This window comes from Myotis nattereri (assembly GCF_964212035.1).
Source record: "Myotis nattereri genome assembly, chromosome: 5".
Classification (NCBI taxonomy): Eukaryota; Metazoa; Chordata; class Mammalia; order Chiroptera; family Vespertilionidae; genus Myotis; species Myotis nattereri.
In genome coordinates, this window is record NC_138080.1 from 7,164,086 (window position 1) to 7,182,835 (window position 18,750).

The 18,750-nt window shown below is 43.3% G+C and overlaps 1 protein-coding gene across 1 annotated transcript in view; it reads right to left on the reverse strand.

The window, feature by feature from the left end:
* The window catches only part of OBSCN (obscurin, cytoskeletal calmodulin and titin-interacting RhoGEF), a gene marked incomplete at its 5' end in the record, with an annotated part of 152,916 nt that overhangs the window by 128,737 nt on the left and 5,429 nt on the right, over positions 1-18,750 (reverse strand). The window contains 1 exon segment of the mRNA XM_081091302.1: positions 18,316-18,588. Coding sequence (XP_080947428.1) covers positions 18,316-18,588 — 273 coding nt within the window.

Sequence of the window (18,750 nt, forward strand, 5' to 3'; positions counted from 1 at the left end):
ATCCTGAAGAGCCACCACAATCTTGAGAAAGAACAAAATTGGAGGAATCATACCACCTGATATCAAACTATATTACAAGGACACAGTAATCAATGGTACTGGCATAAAAGCAGACATACAAAACAGAATACAGAGTCCAGAAATAAACCCATGTCTTTATTGTCAATATTTGACAAAGGAGGCTAGAACATACAATGGGGTAAAGACAATCTATTCAATAAATGGTGTTAGTAAAATTGCACAGATACATGCAAAAAAATGAAACTAGAGTACCTGCTTACACCATACTGAAGAATAAAGTCAAAATAGATTAAAGACTTAAATGTAAGACCTAAAGCCATAAAACTCTGAGGAAAAAACAGGCAGTAAACTCTCTGACATTGCACTTAGTAATATTTTATTATTGTTATTATTATCATTATTATTTTAAATCTGCATTCCCACCAACAGCTCACAAGGGTTCCTGTGAAAAATATCCCAAGAATATTTTTTCCATTGCTTTTTTTTTTTTTTTTTTTTTAGAGAGAGAGAGAAAGAGAGAGAGTAGCGGAGGAGAGAGAGGGAGAGAGAAACATCAATGTGAGAGAGACACATCAATTGGTTGCCTTGGAACGCACTCTGACTGGGGTGGTGGGGTCAAGCCTTAAACCGAGGCATGTGCCCTTGACCAGGAATCGAATCTGCAACCCTTCGGTCTATGGGACAACGCTCTAACCGCTGATCCAAACCAGCCAGGGCTGCACTTAGTAATATTTTTTCTGATATATCTCCTTGGGCAAGAGCAACAACAACAAAATAAACAAATGCGACTACTCAAACTGAAAAGGTTTTGCACAGAAAAGGAACAATAAACAAAATGAAAAGACTGACCACTGAATGAGAGAACATTCACAAATGATACATCTGATAAGGGGTTAATATCCAACATTTATAAAGATCTGATACAACTCACCACCAGAAACACAAACAATCCAATAAAAAAATGGGCAAAGTACTTGAATAGACATTTCTCCAAAGAGGATATACATATGAAACGATGCTCAGCATCACTAATCCTCAGAGAAATAAAATTAAAACCACAATGAGATATCACCTCACACCTGTCAAAATTACTATTATTAATAAATCAACCAACAGCAAGGAAGGTATGGAGAAACAGGAACCCTTGTTAGCTGTTGGTGGGAATGCAGACTGGTGTGGCCACTATGGAAGTTCCTCAAAAAATGAAAAATGGAACTGCCTTCTGACTCAGTGATTCTACTTCTGGGAATATATCCAAAGAAACTCATAACACTAATTCAAAATAATATATGCACTCCTATGTTCACTGCAGCATTATTTACAATAGCCAAGATTTGGAAGCAGCCCAGGTGCCCATCAGTAGATGAGTGGATAAAAAAGCTGTAGGAGATTTACACAATGGAATGATACTCAATCATAAAAAAAAGAAAGAAACCGCCCTAACCGGTTTTGCTCAGTGGATAGAGCATCAGCCTGCGGACTCAAGGGTCCCACGTTCGAGTCTGGTCAAGGGCATGTACCTTGGATGCGGGCACATCCCCAGTAGGGAGTGTGCAGGAGGCAGCTGATCGATGTTTCTTTCTCATCGATGTTTCTAACTCTCTATCTCTCTCCCTTCCTGTCTGTAAAAAAATCAATAAAATATATTTTTTTTTAAAAGAAAGAAACCTATCTTTAGTGATGGACCTGAAGAGTAATATGCTCAGAGATATAAGATAGTCAGAGATAGACACATACTGTATGAGTTAATGAACAAAACAAACAAACAAAATTGAAACAGACTCATAGATACAAAGACCAGACTGACATCTATCAGAGGAGAGGGGTGTTGGGGGCTGGGTGAAATAGGTGAAGGGATTAAACAGCACAAAAAAACCTCCATCAACACAGACAACAGTATGGTGATTACCAGAGGAAAGGACAGGACAGGTAGAAGAGGGTAAATGAGACGATAAATGGTGATGGAAGGAGACTTCCCTTTGGGTGATGAACACACAATACAATATACAGATGATGTATTATAGAATTGTACACTTAAAACCTATATAATTCTATTAATCAATGTCACTGCAATAAATGCAATAAAAAAGAAAATATGGAATCCAGAAGATAATAGAATGCTCTCTTTAATATATATATATATATATATATATATATATATATATGCAACTGACTAACTATAATTTTATATCCAGAGAAAATAGCACTCAGGATTGAAAACAAGTAATTTTTTTACACAAGTAAAAATTTTAGAACACCAGTAGATTTTCTAAAATAAATGCTGATGACACGGTTCTGCAGGAGGAAAAAAATAATAATCTCGAAATATTGGGCCCAAGTCTTAGATCTGCAATTTTCTGTCTGTGTGAACTTTGGAAAATTATGTAATTTTCTTGTGCCTTATCTTAAATGGGAATAATAGGAGTTCCTCCTCACAAGGTTGTTGCAAAGTTTACACAAGTAAAAAAACAAGAAGCACTTCATAAAAGCCATCCCTTAGCGTGTAATTAATAGCCACCTAGCTACTACATGGAAAACTTTATGAGAACAATTAACCTAAGGAACATATGAGAGACCTTAAGGAACCTATCTGTGATGTCCAGGTAGAAGGAGACCCTCTGGCCCCCTGCCTTCCCCACATGTTACAGCACAAAGTCGCCTGGTGCAGCCCATGGACTCCACATGCACTTTAGAGCTCCCATTCAGTTTCTTCCCACCCTTATGCTACATCACCTCCATCTGGGCCTGGGCCACTCACAACTCAGCATGGCACTGGCCCCCACCTCAATCTGCACCTCCCTGTGTGATAGCTGTTCCTTGGCAAACATGGCTGCAGACTCTGGGGGGAGGAAGGGATACACAAGGTCAGAGACAATCAAATGTCTAGAACTGATTAAGGGCCCACCTCTGGATCTCAAAACCATAATGCCCATTTTCTTATTTAACTCAAGCAACTTCACACTTAGAAGATGCATAAGGCAAAGGACAGATTAGTTCTCAGAATCTGAAGCCTTCCAGTTCAATAATTTTTAGGATGGTGTATGTTACAATTGAGGTTCTGGCATCTATTTATCAACTGTGATTTCATAATTATCCTTACAAAGGAAAGCATACTTTGTGGATTCAACATCAAAGCATAAGTATTTTCAGGGAGAATTTATTATGTAATGACACCAAGAACAGACAATATTCTAGTCATACAAGCACTGATAGAAACGATGCTAACATAGTGTGCAGCTTCTAGCACACCAATCACCATTAGTGTAATCAAAGCCTAACCTTGGAATCAGATGTTGTTTTTCACTAACTTACTTCCTTTACTTCATATCACATTATTTTAAGACCCATTTTGTTTTTTATAAAGTTCTAGGGGCCTAGTGCACGAATTTGTGCACCAGTGGGGTCCCTTGGCCTGGCCTTCGGGATCCGGCCAAAACCAACTCTCTGACATCCCTTGAGGGGTCCTGGATTGCGATAGGGTGCAGGCCAGGCTGAGGGACCCCACCGGTGCATAATCAGGGCCGGAGAGGAACACAGGAGGTTGGCCAGCCAGGGAGGGACCACAGGAGGGCTCCAGGGCATGTCGGGCCTATCTCGCTCAGTCCAAATCAGCCAGACCCCAGCAGCAAGCTCCCCTACCAGTTGGAGCATCTTCCCTCTGGTGGTCAGTAGACATCATAGCAAGCAGTTGAGCGAACTTAGCATATCATTAGCATATTATGCTTTGATTGGTTGAATGGACGACCAGACACTTAGCATAATAGGCTTTTATTATATAGGAGGATATCCTCTGGTAATTCTTTCAGCAAGCTTTCGGAAATGATAAATTCTAACTACTTTCTTTGTCTTTATTTAATCCTCCCTTATGAATGATAGTTTAGCTGGATACAGAATTCTAGGTCAATGGTTACTTTCCCTCAATACTTTAGAGAATATTTTCTGTGTTTTTATTGCAATTAAGAAATTGGCAGAAAGGATTACTGCTGTTCCATAAATCTTTTTCTTCTCTCTGGTGATTTTTAAGATCTCCGCTTAGATTTTGGTCTTCTGTGATTCACTATGACGTGTCCAGCTGTGAACGTGTTTTCTTTTTTTCTTTTTTTTTATGAATCTGTTTTCTTTACATTTCCCATTTTTTTCTTGTGAGTTCTGAATTTAAAAATTAATATACTTTACAATTTCTAAATGTTCTATGCATGGTTTCTTTTATTATTTCATCTTCCCCATTCTCTGTAGTCTCTCACAGAAGTCCTTTTATTTATATATTTATTTATTTATTTATTTATTTATTTATTTATTTATTTTAAAGAATGTATTTTTATTGATTTCAGAAAGGAAGGAAGAGGAAGAGGGGGATAGAAACATCAATGATGAGAAAGAATCATTGACTGGTAGCCTCCTGCAAGTCCCACACTAGGGATCAAGCCTGCAACCTGCATGTGCCCTGGCCAGGAATCAAACCTGTGACCTTCTGGTTCATAAGTCGATGCTCAACACTGAGTCACACTGGCAGGGCCATAGACGTCCTTTTAGACATATGTGTGATCTTCTGCTGCTCTTTCCCAAGTTTATCAATATCTCTTATTTTTAATCTATCTATGATTCATTTTGAGTAATTTCCTCAGGTATATATTCTAGTTCAGTAATCTCTGTTCTGTAATTCTACATCTGATTTATTGTTTATCCAGTCTGAGAAGCAGAAAGAAAAAGATAAAGAAAAACAGAGGTTCAGATACCTATGGGACAACATTGATTTGAACCATCATATGCATAATGGGAGTCCATCAGGAGAAGAGAAAGGGGTACAGAGAATATTTAAGAAATACTTATTTTAAAACTTCCAAAGTTTGATGAAAGACATGAATCTACAAATCCAAAAAACCTCAACAAACCCCAAGCAAAATAAACTAAAAGAGTGCTCATTTCAGCAGCACATATACTAAAAATAATAATAACAATAATAAAATAAAAAATAATAACCATAATAAGGAATGATACAAAGAAGATTAGCATGGCCCCTGCACAAGAATGACACACAAAATTCATGAAGCGTTCCATTAAAAAAAAGAAATAAGTAAACTAAAAGAGATCTACACAGACATATGTACTCAAACTGTCAAAAGCCAAAAAATAATGAGAATTTTGAAAGCAGCAACAGAGAAGCAACTCATCAAAAACAAGAATTCCTCACTAAAATTAATAGCTGATTTTACTTCAGAAACCAGACAGGTCAGAAGGCAGTAGGATGACATATTTAAAAAGCTGAAAGAAAAAACTACCAACCAAGAATTTTATACCTGGTAAAGCTGCTCTTCAAAAAAAGGAGTACTTAATATATTCCCAAATAAACAAAAACTGAGCGCTTTGTTGCTATTAGACCTTTCCCACAAGACATGCTAAAAAAAAAAAAAAAAAAAAAAAGTCCTTCAAGACAAAATAAAAAGACACAAGACAGTAACTTGAAAGCATGTGAAAAGATAAAGAACATCAGCAAATGTAGCTAGATAGATAAATATAAACGCCAGTATTGTAGCATTTTTGATTTGTAACTCTTTTTTTTTCTATATGACTTAAAATAGAAATGCAAAAACAATAATTATAAATCTATAAAGTTAATTAACACACAATGTATGAAACATAATGGGACAAGAAGAAAATAAAACAGGGGTGAGACACAGAGTTTTTATTGAAACTAAGATGATGTCATTTCAAACTTGATTATTATAAAGTTATTAATTGTACTCCTAGAGTAACTACTAAAAAAATTAAAGGTGATGATAGATGATAGATGACAGGTAGGTAGGTAGGTAGGTAGGTAGATATGAAGAAATGATTGGGGGAAGAAAAATGGCTGCAGTCTAAGGAAATTCTATCTGCTTGCTCTCAACACCAGACTGGACTTGTAGCAGGCTAATCTGAAGAACATTCAACTTGAAAAACCACCTGAAAAAATACTGTGAGTGTGAACTACGGAGGGAGGACAGGATAAGACATGGTGTGGGTGAGCCAATGTGCACAGCTAAGCACCTTGGCTGGAAAGCTGGAGGGAAGGTGTGGCAGAGCAGCTCCTGCCTCCTAGGAGAGCAGAGTTTCAATCACACACAGGGATTCCCAAACCAAAGCAACAGAGAAGGTAAGGGGAGCCCACAAAGCATCAGGCAGTGGGAATAAGTAGGAATTCAGTCCACCAGGGTAACTCAGACCACCCTATCCCAGACAAAAAGTGAGTAATGAGTTATAATACAGCCTGGAAAGCTCACCGGATTGGTGTCTGTGGGAAGGGCAGCTCAGCAGAACTCTAGACCAGGAGAGGGGCCTGAGCAGACCACCCAGCAGTGAATCTGAAGAGTCAATTATTCTCTGAAAGAACTTTCCCCAAAGAGCAGGATGGGGGCCAATCTGAGTGTCCCGGGAAAAAGGCTCAATTCTCCCAATCTCAAATGAAGAGGAGCCACCCTTTCCCCCACCTGTGGAACAGCTCTGGGCTAGAAATCTGTGCCCCAGCAGCTGGGCCTGGTGGCATAGAGGACTCGAACATCTCTGGCCAGGTGGGAGCCTGAGCAGAAGCCCCGCCCAGTGAGAGCAGGCCTTGCTGAAAGATTAGACAGCCAAGTGGGGCAGAGTGATTTTTTTGTTCTATTTTGTTTTTTGTGTGTGCTTTGTTTAAATCCCAACTGCTAGAGGTGGCAACAAGGGGGTACCAGCAATCCAGGGAGAGCTAAGGCATTGGGAGGAGAGGAAGAGTCGCCTATCCCACCGACAAGCTATGGGCACCACCCCCAAGGCAAATCTGTTAAAAACATCCTGACCTGGACCAGATACCCCACCAAGCCTAGGTCCATGGGAGAAGGGAAAGCAGCCCAGAACAAGTATATTCAAGGGGCAAGTCCGAGCAGACCCAGCCTCTGGACTATGGAGGCCCCACCCACCGGAATACTTGGGGACCCACGAGGCTTCAGCCAGGCTGCCTAGGGCTAGGGAGAGACAGTGACTCACATTGGCCAGCACCAGAGAACTGCCCAGGAGGCCTGGGACTCACACACCAAGGGGCCAGATACAACAGCATCACAGCAAAACCCAGCGAGCTCCACAAATAGCAGACTCAAAGTTTTTTGTTTGTGTTTTTCTTTGGTGGTGGTGGTTGGGGGGGGAGGGTTGATTTGGTTTGGATTTTCTTTCTCTCTCTTCTCTCTTTTTTCTCATAGTCTCTAATTGCTATCTTTTATTTTAACCAAGTATTTTTTTCTTTCTCATTCTCTCTACTTTTTGTTCTTACATTTAATTCAATTATTTATTCTTCTCTTTCCTCTTTTCCCATCTTCTTTTTCTATTCTATATCTCATTTTATTTAGTATTATTACTTTTTAAAATTATGATTATATTATTTTCTACCTTTTATTTTGATACTTACACTATTTCTGGTCTCTTCCTTCTTTGCTTTCATATTCTCTTTTTAAAATTTATTTTAGTATTTTTCTTTCCTCCTTTAATTCTTCAGGTCTTTGTTAGTGTGCCTGATGTTGTGTGCTTGCTTGCTTTTCAGTCTTTTGGTTGAGGCTGTTGTTTTCATTATTGTTGGTGTTTTGCTTTTATGTTTGTTTGTTTGCTTTTTAGTTTTTGTTGTCTTCTTCATGTTCTTTTTGGTTTGGTCTTGTTTCATTCTGTCAGTACCTGCATAACAGTTGGCACAATGAGGTTGGGGTTGGGACTCACAGTCAGTAAGCCTGAGGGCTGAACTCATCCACAAATGGAACAACAGAAATCAAGACCCAAATTCAACAGGAAAACCCACAGCACACAGCTCAGAAGATCAAGAAGTTTACACCACTCGGTCCCACTGGAGGCATAGGAGTTTTCTTCAACACACAGAAACAAACACAAAGAAACAGAAAAAAAAGAGGGGGGAAACAAAGAAACAGGCCCCAAATGAAAGAACAGGAAGAATCTCCAGAAAAAGAGCTAAATGAAATGGAGGCAAGCAATTTATCAGATATAGAGTTTAAAGTAATGTTTATAAAGATTCTCAGACAACTCAGTGAGAACTATAAGGAACTCAGTGCAAAATATCAGCATGAAAACAGATATAGATATCATGAATAAGAATCAATCAGAAATGAAGAATGACATAGCTGAAGTAAAAAACACCCTGGAAGCAATCAACAGTAGATTAGAAGAAACTGAAAAGAAATCAGCAAATTAGAAGACAAGGTAAAAAAACAAAAACAAAAAACAACAACACCCAATCAGAGAAGCAATCAGCAAAAAAAAATTAAAAAGAAAGATCATTTAAGGGATCTTTGTAACAATATGAAATATAACAACTTCTGTATCATAGGGGTTCCAGAAGATGAAGAATCTGAGCAGGTAATAGAGTACCTGTTTGAAGAAATAATGACAGAAAATTTCACTAACCTGGTGAAAGAAAAAGTCACTCAAGTTCAGGAAACACACAGAGTCCCAATCAAGATGAACCCAAAAGAACCCACATCTTGACACATCATAATTAAAATGGCAAACATTGCCTGACCAGCATGGCTCAGTGGTTGAGCATCAACCTATGAACCAGGACGTCAGGGTTCAATTCCCGGTCAAGGCACATGCCTGGGTTGCGAGCTCCATCCCCAGCATGGGGCGTGCAGGAAGCAGCCAATCAATGATTCTCTCTCTCTCTCTCTTTCTTTCCCTTCCTCTCTGAAATCAATAAAAACATATTTAAAAATAAAATGGTAAATGTTAAAGGCAAAGAGAGAACCTAAAAGGCATCAAGAGAGAGACAGAAAAATACCTAAAAGGGAGCTCCCATTAGACTGTCAGTAAACACTTCAGACCATGAAGTATACAAAGTACAGACCGTCCTCGGGTTATGTCAGACTTGACGTACGTTGTTTTGTGGTTACGTCGTCATCTCCCATTTATTTATAAAAAGAAAAAGAAAGTTCTGTCATTTCAACATATGTACATATGTGCTTTATGTTTTTTATTATTTATTTAACACTAGTAAAGGTCAGGAATTGTTATCTTTCTTTTAAATTTTTTTTACTGTTTCACTACATTACTACTGTGTATATGCTCCATGTGAGTGACGTAGGTACTTATGTAAGTGGGTTCCGACTCACAGCGAAAATCATGTTATGTGGCGCCATAGGAACAGATCTCCAACATAACCCGAGGACCTACTGTATTACAAAGCAAGTGTCTGAATCCAAGACTACTCTATCCAGCAAGGCTATCATTCAAAATTGAAGGTGAAATAAAGAACTTCTCAGACAAAACAAGGCTAAAGTTGTTTATCACTACCAAACCAGCACTGCAATAATTGCTAAAGGAAGTGGTGTAAGAAAAAGAAATAGAAAGAGAGGGATGCAGACATAAAGAATAAAAATAACAATAAATAAGTACCTATCAATAATAACCTTAAATGTAAATCACTTAAATGCTCCAATCAAAAGACATAGGGTAGCTGACTGGATAAGAAAACATGACCCATTATATTCTGTCTACAAGAGACTCACCTCAGAATCAAAGACTCATACAGAATGAAAGTGGAGGAATGGAAAAAAAATTTTCCATGCAAATGGAAATGGAAGAAAAGGCTGGGATAGCAATACTCATACATGAAGAAATAGACTTCAAAATGAAGGTCATAGCAAAAGATAATGAAGGTCACTACATAATAGTGAAGGGATTGATACAAGAGGACATAACCCTGGTAAACATATATGCCACCCAATATAGAATACGTGTGTGTGTGTGTGTGTGTGTGTGTGTGTGTGTGTATAAACTTCTTGAGGACTTTAAGGGAGAGATCAACAACAATATAATCATAGTAGGGGACTTTAACACCCCACTGACATCACTGGATAGATCTTCTAGACAAAAAAATCAACAAGGAAACAGGGATCCTAAATGACACACTAGATCAGATGTAATTAATTAACACTTACAGAACATTTCACCCCAAAGCTGCAGAATATACATGCTTCTCAAGTGCACACAGGTCATTCTCAAAGACAGTCCACAGATTAGGACACAAAATAAGTCTCTACAACTTCAAGAAGATTGGAATCAAACATCTTCTCAGTTCACAAATAAATAAAATCAGAACAGAAAGTGGAAAAGTAACAACTAACACTACAGAAATACAAAGGATTAAACAACTATATGCCAACAAGCTGGAAAATCTCGATGACATTGACAAATTCCTAGAAAAATACAATCTTACAAATCTGAATCAGGAAGAATCAGAAAACCTCAAGAGACCAATAACAACTGATGAAATAGAAACTGTCATCAAAAAACTCCCAGCAAACAAAAGCTTTATCCAGATGGCTTCACAGGGGAATTTTACCAAACATTCAAAGAAGAACTAACACCTATACTCCTCAAACTATTCCAAAAAATCCAAGAGGAAGGAACACTTGCAAGCACTTTTTATGAGGCCAGCATTATCCTAATACTACAATCATATAAAGACACTACAAATAAAGAGAATTACAGGCCAATATCCCTAATGAACATAGATGCTAAAATCCTCAACAAAATATTAGCAAATCAGATCCAGCAATATATTAAAAAAGATCACACATCATGAGGATGTAGGATTAATTCCAGGAATGCAAATCTGGTACAACATTCACAAATCAATAAATGTGATACATCACATAAACAGTGAAAGACAAAAATCACATGATCATGTCAACTGACATAGAAAAAGCATTCAACAAAATCCAACACCCTTTTTTGATAAAAACTCTCAGCAAAGTGGAGTAGAGGGGTCATACCTCAACATAATAAAGGCCCTATATGACAAACCTACAGCCAAAATCATATTCAATGGGCAAAAACTAAAAGCATTTCCCCTAAGAACAGAAACAAGACAGCAATGTCCACTTTCAGCACTCTTATTCAACATAGTACTGGAAGTTCTAGCCACAGTGAAAAAATATCCTCGGGTGAGGATTAACAAACAAAATACTCTCAACAAAGTGCGTATAGGAGAAACTTACCTCAGCTTAATAAAGGCCTGATAAACCCACAGCTAACATCACACTCAATGATGAAAACCTAAAAACTCTTCCTCTAAGATCAGGAACAAGACATGGATGCCCACTCTCACCACTATTATTCAATACTAGTAGCCCAGTGCACGAATTCATGCACATTGAAAGGAAATTAATTAGAAGAAATATTTTAATATCGCTATTTGCCCTTTCTCTATAATAGAAATGTCAACCAAATTCATAATCAACAATGACAGATGGAAACACACACATGCGATTGGCTCCAGCAAGAACTTTATATGTATCGCTCCTGCACGAGTCAACTGAGCCTTTTATAAATATACTAGAGGCCCAGTGCACAAAAATTTGTGCACTCGGGGGGGGGCGGGGAAGAGGGGTCCCTCAGCCCAACCTGTGCCCTCTTGCAGTCTGGGACCCCTCAGGGGATGACCACCTGCTGGCTTAGGCCCGCTCCCCTGGGGATTGGGCCTAAGATGGCAATCAGACATCCCTCTGGCAGCCCGGCAGCCCTCGGGGGATGCCCACTTGCCAGCAGGGAGCAGACCTAAGCTGCAGTCGGACATCCTTAGCACTGCTGAGGAGGTAGGAGAGGCTCCCACCACCACTGCTGTACTGGCAGCCATCAGCCTGGCTTGTGGCTGAGCAGAGCTCCTCCCATGTGAGAGCGCCCTGACCACCAGGGGGCAGCTCCTGCATTGAGCGTCTGCCCCCTGGTGGTCAGTGTGTGTCATAGTGACCAGTCATTCCCAGTCCTTCTGCTGTTAGGGTCAGTTTGCATATTACCCTTTTACTATATAGGATAGAGGCCTGGTGCATGGGTGGGGGCTGGCTGGTTTGCCCTGAATGGTGTCCCGGATCAGAGTGGGGGTCCCGCTTGGGTGCCTGGCCAGCCTGGATGAGGGGATGATGGCTGTTTGAAGCTGGTCACACCCCCTTCAGGGTGTGCATCCCCACTGGGGTGCCTGGCCAGCCTGGATGAGGGGATGATGGCTGTTTGCAGCTGGTCACACCCCCTTCAGGGTGGGGGTCCCCACTGGGGTGCCTGGCCAGCCTGGATGAGGGGATGATGGCTGTTTGAAGCTGGTCACACCCCCTTCAGGGTGGGGGTCCCCACTGGGGTGCCTGGCCAGTCTGGGTGAGGGGCTAAGGGCCGTTTTCAGGCTGGCGGGTGACTGAAGCTCCCAACCTCTCCTTTTATTCTTTTTTTTTTATTCTTGGATTTATTTACCTTCTATGGCTGTCACTGGAGCTGAGAGCCGGCTTTAACTCTGAGGCTCGGCTCCAGCTCTGAGACCTCAGCTGCTGAAAGCAGGAATCTGGGTTTGTTTGGGTTCTATAACTGTAACACTGTTGCGGTCCTGCTAGCTCCAGCTCTGACGGCTGGAAGCAGGTTTCTGGAATTTATTTACCTCCTATAATTGCAACATTGTTTCTTAGACTGCAGCTCAGAGGCCGGCAGCGGCAGGCGGGGAACCTTGGCTTCCTCCATCACTGGAGCAAGCAAGCCTCCTGTTCGCTTCAGCTGCCTGGCTGCTGGCCGCCATCTTGGTTGGCAGTTAATTTGCATATCTCGCTGATTAGCCAATGGGAAGGGTAGCAAAGTTACAGTTAATTACCATGTTTCTCTATTATTAGATAGGATAATAAACTTGCTTAATTAGACCTGCTTTCTAACTTAGCTAAACTTTTTCCAGCCCAGTGAAGCACCCAAACTTCTCTTTCAGGTAACTGTCATCAACACAGCAGTAAATATCAACACGAAGCAGATTATTATTGTACATCACACAGGGAGAACAAAGGGTAAAATATTTAACTGCAGCAGTGTTTGACTATATTCTGCTCAGTGAGAAAACCTGAAGTCATTTTCATGGTCCACCATTTCTTACTTCTTTTCAATTGGGTCAAGTTTCTAAGCTTTCTAAATCTCTGTTTTCCAGCTAATGAAAAGAAAATAAGATTCCACCAAGTCTACCTACTCCAGGACTTCTGTGAGTATCAAATGAGATGAGGCACATGAAAACTCTTCACAGACATTTGGTTACAGAGTAAAGTGCTTCCACTATAAAGCAAGTCATGTTCCTGGGCTGAAGAAACTCCAAGGAGGCTAGTTAGTTGCTAGGGAGAGGAAGCCGGGCGTTGCTACATGACGTCATTACCCAGACTGCTGGACACTTAGCATATTAGCCTTTTATATGTACAGATAGTACTGAGGTCCTAGCCACAGCAATCCAAAAAGATAAAGAAATAAAAGCTCTAGCTGGTTTGGCTCAGTGGATACAGCATCGGCCTAAATGATCCCGGGTTCGATTCAGGTCAAAGGTGCATGTCTGTGTTGCAGTATCGATCCCCAGTTGGGGGCATGCAGGAGGCAGCCGATCGATGGTTCTCTTTCATCGTTAATGTTTCTGTCTCTCCCTTTCCCTTCCTTTCTGAAATCAATGAAAATATATTAAAAAAAAGAAAAGAGCCCTGACCGGTTTGGCTCGGTGGATAGAGTTTCGGCCTGTGGACTAAAGGGTCCCGGGTTCGATTCTAGTCAAGGGCATGTACCTTGGTTGTGGGCATATCTCCAGTGGGGGGTGTGCAGGAGGCAGCTGATCGATGTTTCTCTCTCATCGATGTTTCTAACTCTCCTTCTCCCTTCCTCTCTGTAAAAAATTAATAAAATATATTTAAAGAAAAAAGAAAAGAAATAGAAGGCACCCAAATTGGAAAGGAAGAAGTAAAACTGTCACGATTTGCAGGTGACATGGTACTATATATAGAAAACCTAAAGATTCCACAAAAAAGTTAATCTATATATAAAAGCTTAAGCAACCATTATGGCCAAATGACCAGAACAACTGGTCGACCAGTTGCTGTGATGTGCACTGACCACCAGGGAGCATACGCTCAATGCAGGAGCTGCTCCCTGGTGGTCAGTGCACTCCCACAGCCAACCTCCCACAGCATCTCCTCCCCGGCCAGCCAACCTCACGCGGTCCCTCACTGTGGCCGGCCCGGCCCTGATGGGCTGCAATCGCTGGCCAGGCCTATAGACCCCACCCATGCACAAATTCATGCACTGGGCCTCTAGTAAAATTAATAAAAGAATTCAATAAAGTAGCAGGATATAAAGTTCATATACAGATATCCATCACTTTCCTATACAATCAGACAAAAAAATTAAGCAACCAATCCCATTTACAACTGCATCAAAAATAAATAAATAAATAAAATGCCTAGGAATAAATACCAAGGAGGTGAAAGATCTGTACTCTGAAAACTATAAGACATTGAAGAAAGAAATTGAAGACATACTCATGGATAGGAAGGATTAATATTGTTAAAATGACCATGCAGATTCAATGCAATTCCTATCAAAATACCAATGACATTCTTTTCAGAACTAGAATCCTAAAATTTATATGGAATCACAAAAGACTATGAGTAGCCAACCATGAATGAGGAAGAAGAACAAAGTTGGAGGTATCACACTCCTTGATTTCAAACTATACTACAAAGCTATAATAATCATAACAGTGCTGTGGTATTGGCACAAAAGCAGATACACAGATCAATGGAACGGAAGAGAGAGACTACAAAAAACCTTTGCTCACATGGTCAGGACACATACAAACATCAACCAGTGAATGCATAAATAAGTGGAACAACAAATCTCTCTTTCGCCCATCCTTTCCCTCTCTCTCAAATCAATCAATAAAAAATGTTTTAAAAAAGAATTCATTTTAAAGAAAACTCTATGCAAAGACCACCAGTTTGGGGTGAAGCCCGGAGGCCTATGGGCCTCCAGCCCCTCACTATACATCCCAAGGAAGCTCTGCCCCGGGTGTAAGAGCATCACCTCGCTGTGCATAAACTTGACAAAGCCGCGTGGGCCTGTGAACACACAGGTCTCTGGGTCCCACTTTAGAGTGGTGTGTTCCAAAGAAAAAACACGGCTTGAGAAGGTTGGCCTTAATAATCCAACATGGTTCCTGCTCAGCCTCCTGCCCAATCCTCAGACACAGCCAGCTGCTGCCACCCAGAGCTTTCTGGACACCCTGACACATGCACAGCTCCTGTTGTCCTGCCAGCCCGACACACTTGGGTTCCTCCTCCAGGACCAACATGAGGGCCTGCTGCCTGGACCTCTGGCCCAGCAAGCAAGCTCAGACCCTTTCCCTTGCCTACCTCATACCCAGAACCCCGTCCAGTGGTCAGAACCCACACTGCCTTGGAGGGAGGTGGCAGGATGTGCCCGTGCCATTGCAGAGCAGCAGGGATGGGCTTAGGGGGCAGTCCTTCAGCACTGCTCTAGAAGCTCTATTACCACCCCCTCCTCACAAATGAGAACACTGAAACGCAGAGGAAGCTGCAGGAGGCCCGAGGGACTGGAACAAATGACCACACACGGAGGCTAAAGGCAACAGGTGCCTATCCTCTGCAGGTCTGCAGGCCGGAAGCCCAAGATCAAGACGTTACAGGGCCATGCTCCACCTGGAGCTCCAAAGAGGGTCCTTTCTTCCCCTTCCAGCTTCTGGTGCGTCAAGCATCCCTGGGCTTGTGGCCACATCACCCCATCTCTGCCTCTGTTGTCACATGGCCATCTCCCTGTGTGTGTCTCAAATCTCCCCTTCCTTTTTCTATAAGGACCCCATTGGATTCAGGGCCCACCTCATCCAGATCATCTCATCTAGAGATCATCAAGTGAGGATATCTGCAGAGACCCTATTTCCACATAAGGCCACAGTGATCTGAAGTCCCATATGGGTGTGAATTACAGGGGTACAGGACATTAACAACTTGCCCAAGGTCACCAAGCTACTAAGAGGCAAGAGTGAGATCTGACCTTGTCCATACTCTGATCCCTCCACAGCCAGCCTTGAACGGTGTGACCATCCTGATGTGGGCATGGGCCAACCTGCCACACAGCCCCCTCAACAGACCCACCTCCTCCAGTCCCGATATCCCACTGACAAGACAGGAAGGTCAGGGGCTCACCTCCCAGGCTACCTGGAGCAGGGCATGGCTGTGGGAAAACATGCTTCAGGCTCCCAGAAAGGAGAGCACCTGCCTTCCAAACAGAAGAGACAACAGGTGACACCCAGTGCTAGACATAAATGCCCCAAGCTCCCTGCCCAGGGCATTCACAGTCTCTCCAAGCTAGCCCGCCAAACGCATCAATCCATGTGCACACTGCTGTGAGCGATTCTGCAGAAAGAATTAGGTCCCAGGTCAGCTGGCTCTTAGTTCATCAAAAGGGAGATGACCCTAGGTGGGCCTGAATTAATCAGGGGAGCCCTGAAGGGGAAGAGCTCTTTCTGGCCAAAGATTGGACACAGGGGGATTCTCCACAGCTGGCCTGAAGAGGGAGGGACCATATGGCCAAGGACCAAAAGCGGCCTCCATCTGCCAGCCAGCCAGGAAACAGCCTCACATTCAGACCCGCAAGGGATGGAATTCACCAACAACTTAGATGAGCTTGGAAGAGGATTTCCAGAGGACTCAACCAATGGCATGTGGATTCCAGCCTCTGAGACCCTGAGCTGAAAATCCAGCCACACCATGCTCGGACGTCCTACCTACAGAACTGTGATCCAATCAATAGGCATTGTTTTAAGCCACTGAGTTTGTAATCATTTGTTACACAGCAGTTTTTGTTTTTGTTTAAAAACATCCCTTGCAAATTCTTCCCATCTTGAATGTGCTGGCTGGAGCTGTGAAAGCCATCTCGTGACCATGGGCATTAGAATGAAAACGGTTAAACACTCAGGATGGCAAAGAATTAGAGACAGACAGAGCCTGAGTCCCTGCGATGTCCCTGTGAGAGACTATTGGATGTGGTCCTCAGGGAGCCACTGCTCTACTTCTCCCCCTTTGGAATCAAGAGGCCTTATACTTGGCTTTGCACAACAGGACACAAGGGGGTAACATTCTGGGATGGCTGAGAATAGATATTAGCAAGCCCTATAGTATCCACCATTCTCTGAGGGAACCCAGACACTGTTGGAAGGAGGCCAGGCTGGCCACATGGAGAAAAAGGCCTGTGAGTGAGATACCACCGGAAGAGAACGGGTCTCAGAAAGAGAAGTGAGCCCAGCCAACGTCACAGAAAAGAGAGACCTGTCAGCCCCACCAGACCCACCCTTAGGAGCCATCCTAATTGGGATATCAGAGGCATGAATAAGGTCAGGCTGGCTCCTTCTGTCCCCACCAAACCACATGAGCAGAGATGAGCCACCCCCACTGAGCCCTGACCCACAGAATCGGACAGTAACAATTGTTCTTCCAGGCCTCTAGGCTTGGGGGATATCTGTTACTCAACACCAAATAACTGGCTGAACAGGCCCTGATGAGGCTGCTGACTGCTGCCCGTGCACACACACTGAAACACATCTCCAGGCCTGTTCCCAGAGTGCTCAAACTTTTGCTTCGTCAACTGACCTGTGACATCCAGATGGAAGGTGACCCTCTGGCCCCCGGCCTCGCAGCTGTACTCCCCACTGTCCCCCTTCGCCGCCTGCTGCAGCACCAGCCGCCGGGTGCAGCCCGTGGCCTCCACGCGCACTTTCGAGCTCCCGCTCAGCTTCTTGCCATCCTTGTACCACGTCACCTGCGTCTGAGCCTGGGCCACCTCGCAGCTCAGCGTGGCACTGGCCCCGGCCGTGGCCTTCACCTCGCTGTGTGCCGACTGCTCCTTGGCAAACACCACCGTGGGCTCTGGGGACAGGGAGGGATGCACAGTCAGAGGCCCCACAGAGGTGAGCCCTGAAGCCACAACGAGGCTCAGATGCAGGCAACCACGGGTCCCCATGAGGAACTTTTGCGATGGGGTACTACAGCACAGCCCTCCCAGGCACAGGGGGCCTGACTGGTGCCTCAAACAGAGGGAGGCATAGAGGGCTGGCAGAGCTTCTCCTGGGGGCAAGGAGGGTGCAGCAGGGCTCAGAGAATGCACCAAGAGGCCCCAGTGGCTTCTAGAAGTAGCCAGGACCTCACAATCACTGAGATCCAAATCTATCCCACTGAGGATGCTGCCAGCACCTTTTGGGTCCTCTCAGCCTCCTTTGATCTTTAAAAGGAAAACAAGAACTTCACAGTTCCTTCTTATTTTGCATTGTTCATCCATCTCAGTGTTAATTTTGTGGGTAATTTCTTTCCCCAAATCAAAGCAGCTGTCCCACCCCAAGCATTCACATAAGCAATGAAGAGCCTAGCAGCTCTACCTTGCAAGTCCCAGATGCAGCCAGACCTTCTCCCCACCCACCAAGCCCTAGAGTTGCCCACTCACCACAGACACGCAGCTGGAAATCCACCGAGTACTCGCCCACGCAGCATGAATAGGTGCCCTCGTCTTGCCTGGTGACTGAATTGGCCACCAGCCGATGCCGTGTGCCCACATCCTCCTGTGAGAAGTGCGAGGAGTGGCCAAGCTCCAAGCCATCCTTGAACCAGCGCACGGGCACATGGGCCTCCGCAGTCTCGCACTCAAAGTGGGCTGGACCCCCGGCCACCGTGTCCACGCAGCCACCCGCCGAGTCTTTGTGCAGAAAGGGTGTGAGTCCTGCGAGGGCAGCTGGGGGTAGGGGGTAGGCCTATGAGCACACAGTAGCAAATGGAGGGTCCCAGGTGGAACCCTGGCTCAGCCCAGCCCAGGGTCCCCTTCATACAGGGTCTGCTCCTGACTTCCAGCCACCCAGTGCCATGGACTGTTAGGACTTCCCCA